The sequence below is a fragment of the Condylura cristata genome, unplaced genomic scaffold (genome assembly GCF_000260355.1).
Source record: "Condylura cristata isolate star-nosed mole 26May11 unplaced genomic scaffold, ConCri1.0 scaffold00002, whole genome shotgun sequence".
NCBI classification, from domain to species: Eukaryota; Metazoa; Chordata; class Mammalia; order Eulipotyphla; family Talpidae; genus Condylura; species Condylura cristata.
In genome coordinates, this window is record NW_004567103.1 from 67,988,677 (window position 1) to 68,004,818 (window position 16,142).

The following is a 16,142-nucleotide window of genomic DNA, read 5'->3' on the forward strand; positions in this document are numbered from 1 at the left end:
GTCTCTCAGTCATTCTGTGTGCTTTGATCTGATCTATTTTTAATGGCTTCTAAAATGACATTCAAAGATGTTTCTAGATAATTTTACTCTCAAGAACAGATAATTCATAGGGTTAGTTTTCACTTTTAAGTCCCACCCAGTAAAATGAAATAAGTTTTAAATATCTTTCTTTATCTCTTCAATCATTTTGTGCTTGTTCTTTTCTCATAGTTATTCCTAACATCCACCTCAGATTTTAAAATATTAAATAAAAAGCATTTTTCAACCTTTGTTAAGTTGCATGCTCTTCATTTTCAACTATTAAGATTACTAAGCTTTAAAGCCTTAACCATGTTTTGAATAGCTAGCTAAAATTTTAGATTTTCTGTGGTCAAATTAAAAACTTAACAGACCATACAAACAACTTTTTCACTGACTCAATTTGATGCCTGGGGAAAGTTTTTAAACCACTACGTACTGTGCGGAAAAAAGGGGGAAAAAAGAACACACAACACAAAACCGAACCAATTGAAAAATCCTCAAAGCTTATTTAAAATGGTCCTTCTACGGTTCTTTGCTTAAAAACCTTTCTCTTTTCCCTTCTTAGGCAATGGTTAATGACTCCGGGGATTGTCTTGGCTTGGCATTTTGTTCCTTTGTTTCTGCTGAGTCACTCAATTTTGCATTTTGTCCCCAGGTGCTACTCAGCATAAAAGTTAAAAGTGCAATTCAGAAAACATTGTATTTAAGTGTTGAGCGGAGGAAACCATTCTCTAAGAGAAGCTCAGTTATTTGGCTTGTCCTTCTTTCCCGGGAAAGAAGCTTCTAGGGAGCAAAGGGATCAAGTGTTTTTTTTTTTTTTTCCGAGAGAGAGAGGGAAGCATCTCAGCGCTGTAGCTGATAATTGTGAGCTGGCTGTTAAATGCGGAGCTTCCCAGGCGCCTGACTGACTCAGCCCAATGCAGAAGTCTCCCCCTTCTCTAAAAACCCAAATCCCTACAGAACCAGCTTGGAGTTACTTTCCCTTCAAGGAGAACAAAATAATTGTGATTTGTGGCGCTCTCGGTCCGCGGTGGTATTTTCCTGTTGTGTTAAATGCCTCTTACTAAGTAATAGATGTGATTTATGTGGACGACGGAGGGGTGTGTGGTGGATTCGGTGATTAATCAGTGAATTCCCATCCGCTGGCATCTCTCACTGCCCCTCTTGCGTGATGTAAGATCAGACGTACCCTGCATTGAAAAGTCAAGACACACGAGCGGCTCGCTCGCGCTCACACACACTCACTCTCCTCCACGCGCGCATCCCTACACCTTCCATATCCTGCTCCCGGCAGGAGAAGGCGGACTGACTGGGCTCATTGAGCTGAAGAATTTTCAGTGACATTTGTAAATGACGCTGCTCAATTCGGAGCTCCGAGCCGCCGCCGCCGCCGCCGCCGCCGCCGGGCCGATGGTGCCGCCAAGCAGTCTCCAGCGCAGGCTTCCTCACCGGGCAACCACAATGTCCGAGTTTCTCCTCGCCTTACTCACTCTCTCGGGATTATTGCCTATCGCCAAGGTGCTGACCGTCGGAGCCAACCAAGGTAAGGACACCTCCCCCCTATCTAGTTCGGTGTTCCTGCTGGGAGATGCTTGCAGATAAGTGAGTGCGAAACTTAAGTCCTTGCGGCCGCGCTCCCCGGGACCGGTTGGCCACAGAGCGCTGGCCTCCTGGGGGGTGAGAGGTGCGATGGGGGATATTTGAACCTGGTGCCAGAGTACTCGGCTCCTCTAGAGCGGTTTACCATTCCAGATTTTGTCTCCCTCCCCTTCACCCTACTGCCCCCACCCCCAACCCCGGGAGTGTTTGGACTTGACTGTGCGCTTTGGCCCGCGCATCCCAAGCGGTGCAGATATTGGGATCAGAATTCGCATTTCTAAGACTTCCCTCCCTGATGACTCTCAGAGCTTTGAGCTTCTGCGGGCTCGGGATTCTCCGCGGTCTGTGTATGCTCGTTCAACTTAGCTCCTGGGTTAAGTTCCTTACCTGCAGCGCCCAGGGTCTAGGGAGAGACGAAAGCGACAAACCAAGCTCTTTCGTTTCTGTAGCCCCTTCCTGGGGTATTCCTGTGATCTGCGTCTCTCCACCAAGGCTTCAGGGCGCCTCTGGGTAGAGGCACCTGCCTGACTTGACTTTTTTGATGCTCAAGGTCTGTGGCATGGCTAATGTAGTTGGAGATGATAACCCATCCCTGGCGTTTTGCCCTTGCCTTTTCTCCAGATAGCTCATGAACCGTAGAAGTTTACACAGGCTTGGGTATCCTGAGCAGATTTTAAAAAAGGAGAGAGGGGTTGAGAATTATAATAAACCTGGATTCTGAAAACTTTTGAGCTTGAAAACGAGAAATCCATGAGCAAGTTTGATAATTTTGACAACAGCTGCAAGGGTGAAAAAGGAAAAGGAAAAAAAAAAAAAGTCAGTGAATATTTGGGCCCTTGGCATTGGAATAGTTAACAGCTTAAAGTAAAATCAGAATTGTCATAGTTCTAGATTTTTTAAAAGATTGTAATGAGTTCATATTGAATACTATATTTTGGTTTTTAAGTTCAGTGAAAAAAAACAAAACAAAACAGAAGTTAGAGAGAAAAGATACCCAAGATGCTAGTGCCACACAAACAGGCAAAAATGTTGGATGAGATTTACTGACTGTGCTTATGTGAAGCAAATTATGAATTAACTAAAAATTATTTCATCATCATAAGAAAGAACAGGAGGGTACACTGTAGTGTTTCTATCCAACCTTCTGTCAATAACCAGATTACGGTCTTTATAACGAACCCACACATCATTTTCTTTATCATTAATGAGGCTGATATGAGTTCCTTTAGAAAGTCTGCCATTCATTGAGTGATAAACTTTTAAGCATATTGCCACCTACCTTATAGCTTCTTAATCTGCCTTGAAGTTGGTGTGGAACAGTTGAAAACTATGCTGATAAAATAGAAGCACATAGCTCTAACTTGAATGATGATGTTTTTGATCTGGAACAATCAGATATCAACCTTTCTTTGCAAGAATGTTTGAAGTTGGACCTGAGCAAAAGGACAGAATGAAGCTTTACAGCCCTATGTGAGAGCAACATATGATAGTGGCACACTACTGCTATTGGGCTCTATTTTACTGAGTTCCCATTCTCCAGAAATTTGAGCTCACCTGGAGCTAAGTCTTCTGTGCCTTAGAATGTGTTGATGAGGGATAGGGCCATTACTACAATGATAAAAAAGAAATACAGTAAAATTTTAAGTCTATAGATGCCCATCTTTCCTTTGATAGGAAACTAAACAGCTAAATGAATTGTTATTTAGTGTCTTAGGTTCCGAAAGGGAGAGGAACAGCCTAACTATAAACAAGGCACATGGAAAAGGATGGCTACTTTTTTCTCGAAAGTGAAATAGTGTTATGTTCTATCAGTTTGTTAGCCTAAGAAGTATCAGATAGTACAAGAAAAAACAGTTGTTGCCAAATACTTTACCACTATTTTACACACACACACATCTCTGTAATATACATGTGTACATAGATGCATGTGCACACATATATACACTATGTATGTACATACACATGTGTGCGTGCATATACACATATTTCAGCCCACATATATACTAAGTTTCAAAAAAAAAAAAAAGTTAAAATTGCCATGGCTACTTATCAAAAGTGAAAAGGTTGGTCCTGTTCGGTAAAGAAAAAAAAAAGAGAGAGAGAGAGAAATCTTGTTGAAAATTAAAAAAAAAAAAAAAAAAACTGCTGGTGCATTATGACAAACTTTCCTCAATGAAATGCTGAAACAGAAGATAAGAGACTATGAGCTTAAGAGAGAGTTTAATGAAATGTAGCTTTCTGCACAGGTTTATGCCAGTTGTCCTTGAAGAACAGAACAGGCATGTGAATTACACAGGTGTGTTTTATAGTTCATGAGCTTACCTCAGGCCAGGAAAATGAAACCACTTTCAGGTTCTCCAAATATATGTTGGACAATGGGTATCTTCTTAAACCAGATGGACTAGATAGCAATGGTTGTGTTGCCCTCCAACCTGTGTTACTCTTTCCTTTGTACATTTGAGTTTAAATAATTAGAAAAGATACTTGAAATTGACTTGTAAGTTTGTGTTTAACCTATATACATCCACCTGTCCTTTAATTCCATATTGTTTATTTTCTTAGTTTATATTGACTTGGTAGACTTAAGCTAATGTACCTGTCAGTTCTCATTAGATTTCATCACCCATGAAAAAAAGAAATATCTTTGTAACTCTTAACAGCAAAATGTGGAGGATAAATCATATTCACTTAGGATCAACTAATGTGTCATAGAGCAATGTCATTTCACATCAAAGTTTGATAAGATTTCACACTTAAAAAGAAGTATATTTTAAATTGTCAAATTTTCTGAAAAGGGATTGAGAGGCCTAAAGCTAGTCTCTTAAATTGATATAAGATGTGAAAACATATTGCCTAACAATTAAAGTTCAGGCAGTTATTATTACTTAAAAGTGTATGTTTATAAATCCATCTACAACAGGCTGTCACTTGTCTGTCAAAATTCGAATCTTCCTACCTTCAGAGGGTAGGAACAAATATTAAAGTTTTGTTTTGAAGAGGTCTCTGTAATCTTTGAGTTTTCTTCTGTCTCTTTATCTCCTGTGTTCCCACCTTAACTTAAAATGAGTTTTGTAGGAAGGAGACAATGGAAAAAGAATACTTTCAATGTGTTAACTCCAAAGAAAGTCTGTGAATTGCAAAGAAAGAGAATAAGGGAAGGAAAGAAAGTGAGGAGAAAGCCAAATGATAAATTTAGGAAGAGGCTGAATACAAATTAGTGTTTTTTAAGGAATTAAATTATCTGTAGGCAGAAGAATTACTTTAAATACATATTTTTCCACTGACTTCTAATAAATACATAAAATATTTGAAATATTAAAATAATTTAAAGAAACTTTCTTAATGGGGTTACTAGATGTGAATAGACATAAAAATGGAGAGGGATATGAGAATATTGCAGAAAATACATCTTAGCTATTTTAGATTTATTATAATAAAATCATTTTCCAAATGAATGTGATAGAACTGTTATTTTATTTGTGAGTGTGTGTGCATGTGTGATGTAAATATATGTTTTTAGAATGAGAAGGAAATTTCTAAATTCTCCTTGTCATTCATGATAAGGACATGCAGAGATATTTTAGTTAGCAAGTATATTGTATCCAGAACATTAGTTTCTTGCTCTTAGCCTTGTCAATTTCTTCTGAGTCTTGGGAATACTATAAAGATAGGTTCCATTTAAAGTCACTTGGATTGAATATGACTTGGTTTTCTATAAGGGTTCTAGTGATGCGGCATTTCTACATATTACCTTCATTCTATTTTATTCTGGTGGAGTATCTTTTCTATAATTCTGCTATTAGTTTGTATATCTTACATGAAATTCATACTCCCTTTTCTTCAATTACATACTAGTTATAGGTTTTCTGTGTAGTAAAAATTACCAGCCAGACATATTGATAGATTTCTCTGTCTTCTGTGGCTGTCTGTCAAAACAATTCTTGCACAAAGGAAATACTTGTCTTCATTCTAGATAGATGCATTCAAAGAAAGTAGAATTGATATTAAAAGTTTAACATTACTGTACCAACATGATATCATTAGTTAAACTAATTTAGCTGTAGGAACCCTCCTGGTGTGTGTGTGTGTGTGTCTATATCTTTTTTGAATCACTTCTTTGGCATAAACACATGTAAAAATCCCACTGTAACCTGAAAACAGATACATTTTAATGAAATTCATCATTTTCATACAATATGTCTGGTTTCGTGACTTTTCCTCTTTGAAGATCAAAGTAAATGTATTGAAAAACTTTTCAGAGTTATTTCTATCACCCAACTTGCAATATTCTAATGAATGAATTTCCATACAACAAATACTTTGTTGTAACAGAATCTGACAGTGGAGGAAATAAAAGTCAAACCACATTTGGTTTTTGAAATGCCTGTACTTATGATGTGCCCAATGCTTATAATTTGAAACAATGCTTTTATTTGCTGAAATGCTGAAAGAGTAAAGCAAAAAGTTGAAGTTTTCTATAATGAGCTAATTAGATTATAAACTGGACCAAAATTCTATCAGGAAATAATCTTGTTAACTCTAGGTCATTCAAAACTTTTCTTGTATTCAGACTATTATAACTAAATAAATTTAACTCCTCATATTTAACTTAGATTGCCAAAAACAAAGCAAACAAAAAAACCCACGAAAACTATTTAACTTGGAATGACAAATGACAAGGCAGTTCATTTTGTTTATTTATGGGAAGGCAAAATGAATTAAAACCAACCAACAGAAAAGTGTCAAGTGACACATTTTGTTCTCTTTTGTGGAGTTGCTTTACATTTTCATTTGGGTTGTTATTATCCAAATTTAACCTATATAACAACCCTTGGCTAGAGAAACAAGAATGAAATTGCAATATAATGACCACAAATCTAAGTTATATGCCTTGGGGATATACTCCAGTTGTCTCATTTTGCTTGGAGATACTTATAATTTGTTAGCTCCTAGAACAACAGAACAAAAATGTTATATTATTTAAGCAGTAAGTTCAAAACCATAAAAATTATCTAAAACCTTGAGTTTCTCAAAAGTAGATTCTGTCTAAGTCACTTATCTGCCAATGAATACATTGATGTTACTTGTTTTGTCCCTGTAATAATACTTACTCTTATTATTTCATATTCCCTCATTTAAATAAAATGTTAGTCTGTGAACCTCCTACGTTGTAGCATGGGAATGGAGAAATCCTAAGATGGTGTACCACATGTGGCTTCTCCTACCCAAACACAACTTAAGACCACATAAGAATAGATGCATTATTTATTTATTTGTTCTGTATTCACTGATATCAAAATATAGTGCTTTTTTTCTTTTTGTCTCAGTCTCTCTTGCTTTCCTCTCTCCTGCTACTCTTTCTTCCCTCCCTCCTCTTTCCTTCCCTCTCTCTCCCAACCCTCATCCATTTGATTTCAGGTATCTCTACACAAACCTAATTATTTTTAGGAGCTTCCTGACTAAACAAATTTATGTACTGACTGGTAACTAAATGGGATTCAAGATATTAGAGAGTTGCCAGTCACATCAAATAAAACGGTAAAACTGAGCTTGCAATTAAAAAGCTTAAAACAGAAATTGTATGGTAAAACAACAATATCAAACATTTTTCCTGAAAGAGGTATGCATAATGCTTCCCAGTTACACTTTGAAGTCCATCATATGCCCCTTTGCCACTGTTCTCGTCATTACATTGGTACACTTGGCAGTAATGATATATTTATGTCATGAGGTTGAATGTGTTTAAAGCATTATTAGAATGAACATACCTGAATCAATTGTGTTCTAACAAAAGATGATTTTATTAAAATAGAAATGTATGACTAAATGTTGACATTATTCACTGAATTCATTGCTCAAATTTTGGAAAGTATTTCTAAAGATTGAAACTTTCACATGTGAGCACATTAACTTAATTAACTTTAAGTCTGCAGTTATATGTTCAATTATGGTTAAAAATGCTATCAAGTGATTAAATAAATGAGCCCGCTATCATGTTGCTGATTTACACTAGTTCAGATCTTTGTAAGCATCATGAATATGATAGGCCAATGATTAAGTATGATTGGTATGTCTATGTTATTTATATTGCTAAAAACTCCGCCATTCACATTTGTTGAATATTATCTACAATGGAATGCACACATTCCAAAATAGTTGTGAAGATACAATACTTGTCAAATAAACTATGAAAAATAATTTCAATTAATATATTACCAGTCACTTGTTTAATCTTATTCTTCTCAAATATAAGTTTAAATGTAGTCATATTTATCTGAAAGTTTTCCACTTACATGTGAATGATATTATAACTACAAACTTTGTAGAACATGAGTAGTTAAAATACCTTTTCATAAGAGATTCCTTCTAACTCTGTTAAGAGGAAAAGAAGAAGAAGAAGAAAAAAAAAAAAACACTTCTTGAAGAAGATAGTGTTACTCGCTATGATACGGTGTTATATTTTATCTTACAATGCATTCTTATTAACAGTCAGACATCTCTTCCTGAGTTGCATGCACCTCATTGTCCTGGCTGGCTTAGCCTTCAGACCAAAGACAGTTATTGTTGGAATACGACCTCATTTTAGTCCAAAGAATACGTTTCTTCTTTAGGTAAGATCAAGGTAGCACAGATCGTCTCTTGTTTTATTCTTATAATCAATAGGATATTTCTTCGTAACTTTTCCACATTGCATTGACATCCTTCAAGACAGCTTAACTTTAGAAACACGAATACGTAATTCTTAAGAATTTTTCTACTGCTGAGTTTTTCTTTAATGACTATTTGTCACTTTTGCCTTTTCTCTTAAAATGAGTAAAGAGAACTAAAAATGGGGAGGGGGAAAGAAGTGAAATGAAACTTGGTTGGGGTTGCTTGCATTGAATGTCCCCAGGGTATTGAAAGATATTTATGAAAAAGAAAAACTGTAGGTATCAGACTGATGATAAAAATGGGTTTAGAGTGATCTGTTTCTTTAGAAATTAAGATGTATAAGGAGACAAAGATGCTAAAAGAGATTCATAGAAACTTCTGCCCATTCAGATCAAGTAGCTGAGATAATTAGGGAACCCAAACTTTTGTTAAGTTAGAAATTCCAGAAACTCAAAAATGTATGTTTTTAAATTATCCAAGATCTTTGTTCATTCTAAAGTTTTTAATGGTTTATTTTGCTGGCATGAAATTGTTTAAAAAATTAAGTCTGCATTATTAAATTTTTCTGCCTTATTCAACGCTATTAATTTTTAAGGCATTTTCTCATAATTAAGTTCTGAAAGTTCAGTGATAACAATGCCAGTTCATGGGTGAGATTTTTGCCTCACCAGGTGACAGTATTACAGAATATGCCTAATAGATATGTATCTTTGTCAGATTTTCATTAAAACATAAGTAAAATTTAAACTCAGGATTCAGACCACTTTGCTGATTATTTGTATATTCATTATTCTTGTACCAAGGTTCTTGGCTTTTGGTTCACCAGAACCAAATGATAGACCTGAAATCTAATGGCATACACATCTTATGTGGAGATAAATATGGTGACTTTATGCAATGTTGATCAACATTAAAAGTGGGCAGAACTTATAGTTTAAATGTTCTGGCTTTGTGCATCTTTGGGTTACATATTCTATTTTATAGCTTTTTCCTCTGTTATGGTGTTATCTTCCCATTTCACTTGCTAATGATATTATCTAATATTTTGAACTTAATCTTGATAGTAAAAAAATCAAAATGTTAGTAAATGTTTTGCTTCTCTTACTGCTCTCATCAGTGGAAGAATATAAGGCATGAAGGGCATGAGATTTCTACTTGTGCATATTTTCATCTGAACACTTGTGAAAACACCAACCGATTTTAATAGAAAACTGTTCTTAAAAAACTCTGAAACAAGAAACATAGCCAGTGTCCCTAATAACCTGCACAATTGTAAGGAAGAGAGTGTTAGTGAAAACAAATTGCATTATGTACTACATTACATAAATGCACTCTATTTTATTAATTATTCAACATTACCATTAACTTTATGTAAATTACTAATAGAAAAAGAAAGTCCTTACATTATCAGGATGCTTTAATTCTTTTCAGTGTTTCCCTACTGAAATATGATCCTCCAAGTAACTCTTGTGATTATTGGCCTTTCTTTTATTTAATTACTCATTAAATAAATTTAGACAAATTTGTACTGAGTGTCATTTTAGGTGTAAGAAATGACATAAGTGAGCAAATTAGGCAATGTCTAATGAGAGTTATATTTTAGCACGAGGGAGCAGACCAAAGCAAATACATAATATTTTGTGCTAAGAAAAAATAAAATATATTGAAATTAAGAGATGTTCTTTGGGTATTGTGGTTGTAATCACAAAGAAAACCTTTCTGAAAAGGATGGCATATTGCTGAGATTCAGTAATAAGAGGAAAAGAGCTGTAAGTAGTTCTGAGGGAGGAGTTTTCCATGCAAACCCTGGAATAGTTACAAATCTGGTTTTCTAGAGAGAGAATGAAGTTCTGTGTGTCTGAAATGAGTTTGGGTGTTTGAGATACAGAGAGAATGGTAATTAAAAGCATATTATGGTATAGACTAAGAAAGTATTATAGGACCATGCAAAGGAAGGTGAAGTGGCTAAATTTTATTCTGATTGCAGTGACAGAAAATGGATATTTAATCAGAGGTGACATGACTTAATTATTTACAAAATCATGCTTGCTTCTGAATGACGAAGGGCAAAAAGGGATGCTGTATACTGTTAAGGGTTATCATAGTTGTCGTGGACAGATGTTTGTGGCTTAAATGAGGGGTTAGCAGTGCAGAGAAAACAAGGTAGAGGATTAACTTGAAATCTTAATTTAGGAAGATTTACTATAATGATGAATGCAGCACCAGTCAATATATTAGGAGGATAAGGCATGAAGGGAAACCTAAAATCATTATCTCTGGAAATAATTAAACTTCAGGCTTTCTTTAAATTGAATACTTTCTATTTTAGTGTGCTCTTCATTATGTGAAAATTTTCATAATATATCATATGATAGTAACATGTAGGATTTACAATATTGCTTGTCTTCTTATTACCATTTCCCTTATATTTTTAGGATAATTAATACCATCTTTTCTACCATCCCATTGAACCCATAGCAATGTTTGTAGAATGGAATTAACTCACACCATTATATGTTGGGTTAGTAAAATAATATACTTAAAAAACACTCTAAAGATTGGTAAATATATCAACAATTATTTTTTGTGTTAATTCTACCTTTCTAAGCTAGTGTAACAACAGGGTGAAAAGACATTGGCCCAAAAGAATACTCATTGTATTCATTTCTTCAGGGATCCTTTATTTCAAGGAGGAACTCTGTTTTATTATCCTCAAAACCTAGACATGATTGAGAGGGATTTGTGCTAATAATCAAGTTCCTGCTTATGAATATTTGATTAAGTGGAACATTTGTAAGAGAACTGCTATTGGCTGTGATCATTACATTTCCTGGAGATTTTATAAATGCTGTAGAAGGGAAAGGAGTCATGATATCAAGTGACAGAGAAACTAAGAGTTTATGACCAAGCAGGTATGCTTCTTGGTCAATCAAGTTCTTGAATTGTTCTTCCACATTTATCAATATGCACTGAATTCATGTTTTAGCACCAATTCTTACTAGTCACTGTGATTTATAAACTGGAGTCAGAAATAACTAAATGATAAAACCCAGGGCAATCAATAAAATACTATTTTAGGAATTGTACAATATTGGAAATTTAGGGAATGTTTAAAATAGACTCAGTAGGGTCTATTGTGTTCTTGTTGGGGTTGAAAATGAAAGAGGGAATGAGAACAAAGAAAAAAGAGGAGTCACTCACCCCTCCACACACACACACATCTCTGGCCTATATACCCCAGTCCTTGTATGCAAAAATAAAATCTTTGAAAAAAAAAGAAAAAGAGATCTTTAATAAAAATCATAGAAACCGGGAAATATAGGCACCTAGAGGGTCTGTAACAAAGAAACAGAAATAGTGTTTGAAGGAAATACCATTAATATTAAATTGGTTGAATTACTCAAGATCCTGAGTTTTTGAAGACTGCTTTGAGATTTGGTCCCATTGAATTTTTTTTTTTTATTGCTCTTATCTTTCCTGTAATCTACTATGAGAAAAAGTAAAAGTTTAGTTTTAAGACTTGACATTCAAATCTTCATTCCAAAGCACAACCTTATCCCCCAAAATATTTTCACTCAAGTAGGTTAAGTTATACACGCCACCTAGTGTCAAAAAGGCAACTTGGAGTGATATTACATCATTACATATTATACTACATAATAATATTTAAATGAATTATCTTTAGCAACTATTTATATTCCAAAAAGTAGTAATTGCTCATCCAGAGAAATTACTCTAAAAATGCTACTGATCATTCCAAAAATGATTGAGAAGGTAACTGGCTTTCTTAATTTTCAGGTATGGTATGGCTTAAGTTTTAAGTGGGAAGACATGTACTAAAAAAGTATTGGGCCAAAATAAAATAAGATTAGAAGTTTTGATCTGTAAAAGTTTGGAAATGCTTAAATAAAATACTAAAGGAATATATCTCATCTAATTTATTTGTTGTAGAAAGAGTTTACATACAGGTTTCACAGACATTTGTTGTTAGATACATGTCTGAAAATTTAAATTGCTTGTGACTTGAAGTTCACTACATTTTTTTTTTATTTTGTCAGAGCCCCTTTGATAATTTGGCTTCAGAGTTTTAGTACTAAAATCAACATTATGCCTCGAAATAAGTTAAATATGAAACAAATACCCAAATTTTATTAAATTTTAGAGTGACTGAACCAAATGAAATTTGAGGCTAGAAGACTTTGCATTAATATTTAATTAGGAACTCACTGTAAATTTGTTTGCCGTGTACTTTAGCAGAGGGGTGCCAAAAAGTTTGGAAATAAATGAATCTGAGTAATTGAAAACAGCAGGCAGGGGAAGGGTTACTTGTATATTTGTGAGTACGAGGCATGATTTATGTTCCCTGACTAGACCTCTGCTCACAAAACAAGGAGGTCTGTTGAAGGGCTTTTCTTCTTTCATAAGGAAAGTACTATGAGAACAGGTTCAAAATGAGTATAAGGGAGTTATTTATATTTTAGGTAAAGAAAAAAATAATTACTGACTGCATGCTCAGAATAAAAGGTGTTTGGGCAGGAAATGTTGTGACCCCTTGGAACAGATTTAAACCTGCTATAAAGAGCCAAGAAAAATAAACAAAGCTTATTCAGATAACAGTTAAGCTGGCAAGCACCTGAAAAATCTAGCAATAGCAAGAAAATCACTTAAGTCAAAAATAAACTTTCAGAGATTGAAACTACTTGAGTTCACCAAGATTTAGAGATGAATGCCAAAGAGGATTAGTAAAACTCTCTTCTGTGTGAAATGCAGCAGTAATGGCTCTATCACCACATCTCAAACCCATGCTTGAGAATGACTAGGTAAGTGAGTGTAGGGCTCCATCTATAATAAGAATAATAACATTCTCTAAAAAAAAAAAAAAGAAAGAAAGAAAGAAAACAAAAACAAAAACAAAAAAACACACACACAGGAAATCATACAAAGAAATCTGAAAATCCTGAGGCAGCAATCTGCCCCTTTTCCTCTTTTATGCAGGCAAGAGAAAATGAGAGGTAGCATTTCTTCTATGATTTCAAAGAAGGAAATAGGTTGACTCTGGGTACTGAGATTCCTAGTCTCAGTGGAAATGCTGCTTAGTTTTTTTTTTTTTTTTGCTCATCATGTTAAGTAGTGGCATTCAGACATATTTGATTGACCTTTATAAATTAAAGGTCAAGATGTAGGGCATGTCTCACAAATAAATTCCTTATAGCATCCAGGCTACTCCTGGGTGGCTTGTAAATTAAAGGACACTTGTCCAAAGAAATAACTGATATTCCAGTGAAGTAGATTATGGCCATGCATGACTTTGGGCCAAGTTTTATCAGTACTTTAGATAATTCAAGAGAGGCTGGGGATCTGACTTTTTATATACAATATTCTAAAGTTTTAATATCATTCATCAAGATAAAAAACTAAAACAGGTTATCCTTTGTGGTGCAAGGGGCTAATTCTCAGCAGTATGAGGCTATTGGCAGCCATTGCAGGACAAATTGTATCTCTGGTCAGGGAGCTGACCCACAGGGCACAGCAGACCTCTCCTATCATGCCAACTGTTCCCCTCAGCGGTGTTATTTCAATAGATTTACCAGTTCTGCTTCCAAATCTGTCTCACCAACCCCCATTCTTTGGTCTATACCCCAGTTCTTGTATGCATAAATAAATAAAATAAACCTTTCCATTTTTTTTAACAAAAATCAGGAAAACAAAGAAATAACATTGTGTGTGAGGGATCAAAAACACGAGCTAATGGATTTACACCCAGGTGGTCAGCTCTTTACCCTCTGTGGGGTTCCTGACTTGTAGGCATCAACAGAAGTTGGACTGGATCAGTGAAAAGGTGTTTGATTTGATGCATTGCAGATTAAAGGTCCTAAAGAACTGAGTAATGCCTTGAAATATCCACTATATTATTATTTTAAGTCCTGGTTTTGGAAGAAGGGTGCCTAAAGGGAAATCCAATAGTCTTCTTCATCTCAACCTCCACAACTTCTCTCCCTCATGAGGCATTAAAGGCAGACTCAGGGGAGAAACATATAGGGAGAGGAAAGTTTCTTAATGACACTGCAAGGGGTTAATGATATTAGGCATTTGTGACAGAGTACAGGGACTCACCCCCAGAAGTCCTCTTAGACACAGAACTCTCTTGAATGGTGAGAAATACTATGAAGATGATTTCAGTCAGCCTGAGCACTCGAGGGTCCACATGAAAACTATTCTGCATGATCAGGAACAGCCATGTGGCAAAAATGACATTGCTGTGCCACACACAGAACATAATTGAAATGTGGAGAGAAAGAAAGCCAAAAGGGAGAAGACAAATATAATGAAGTGAAGATGACAGTTATGATCCTGACGAGTAGACAAATTCTCATGCTGAGACACAAATGGGATCACATTTAGATTTGTGTTTTATCTTCCCTCCCCTTGGGAAAGCTGTGACAGCATGAACCAACGGTGTTCTCTATCATCACACATTGTCTTTGGATTTCATACCTGAGTTCTCATAAGAATTTGTATATCCCAACTGATTATTCAAAGTAGTCTTTGGTCTTTTAAAACACGTTTAAGTGTTTTAATTTGCAGTAATTTTTAGTGTACAGAAATGTACAAAATTAAACAAGGGCTTCTCATACACCCTTTGTTCACCTCTGAGTGTGAACATAATTTATAATACAGTAAACATTGTTACAGTGAATGCTATTACCTGAACTATATCCAGATGTTGCCAGCTTGTCCACTAATGACCTGCTTCTGTCCCAGCATTTTCCCCAAGATTCATGTTGCATTAAGTTGCATCTCCTTAGGCCTCCATTCTGTGACTTTGGCTTTCGGTTACCTTCATGATTAGACCAATTTGATGAATCCTCATCAGTCATTTGGTAGAATGTTGTACAATTTGGGTTTTTCTGCTATTTTCTCATGGTTAATAATTTTTAAAAGAATATAACAAAAGAAATATGCCCTGTCCCATGTGTCATATCAGGAGGTACATGTTAATAGTCTCTGCTGATAATACTGACTTTAATTACTGGGTGAGTGCTGGTTTCCTTGTTATTTTACATTTGTTAATTGAAATCTTTTGTAAGAAAGAATTGCCTTTCCCACTCTTTCCCTTTCTTTCTATTTTGATTTTCAAATATAGGTGTAAAGGACACAATTGAAAAAAGACATCTGTGCTCATGAAGAATTGAAGTTCTAATTCAGACGAGAACTGTCATAGAAGTATAAATTGGTCAAAAGGGCACAATTGTGAGGGTTTGATCAGTTCTCACAGATGAGATCAGAGGCCTGTATGGTTTCTGTAGCTTATCTTTAGGAAGGGAATGAGCAGAAAAGCATATGCTAGAGAGTGAATGTGTTTGATCTTTTGAACAAATCAACCTATTGGTAGTTGTTCAGCTGTAGTAATGATTCCACAGAATAGTCTTGGCTCTTCGGTGAAGAACATTTACAGGTGATGTCTCCAATGAGCAGGTGAAGTTTCCAGTGATCAAAGTAGGACAACATACAGAAATGTAGACTAATTACATACCATTTCTCGTTTAGTTAGCATAATCAGAGTCTACAGTAATTGTCATTAAAAGGGATAATATTTCCCATGGTCCAGAATTCCCAATGAACCAGTGGGTAAAATCCAACTAATGAAATAAGTATATCTTTATATAAAGAAAACTGTGTAGATTCCTCTAAAAGACTGCGAATTTCCTTTTTTTTCCCAATGTACACTCTATTTTCCCTTTCTGAACATTTTCAGTGCCTTTCATAAACATCAAATTGCAGTGATTCTTTTGGATTTAATAACCTTTTTTTTTTCAATTCTGGTGATTGATGAGGGCTTGTTTTTTATGATCATTTCCAGTTTTTTCTTA

General features: G+C 35.1%; 1 protein-coding gene across 1 annotated transcript in view; it reads left to right on the forward strand.

The window, feature by feature from the left end:
* Positions 1-1,213: 1,213 nt before the first annotated feature.
* LRP1B (low density lipoprotein receptor-related protein 1B) overlaps positions 1,214-16,142 on the forward strand; it is a 1,583,276-nt gene continuing 1,568,347 nt past the window's right edge. Inside the window, exon 1 of the mRNA XM_012727834.1 lies at positions 1,214-1,564. Coding sequence (XP_012583288.1) covers positions 1,372-1,564 — 193 coding nt within the window. The 5' untranslated portion in view covers positions 1,214-1,371. The remainder of the gene's footprint in view (positions 1,565-16,142) is intronic.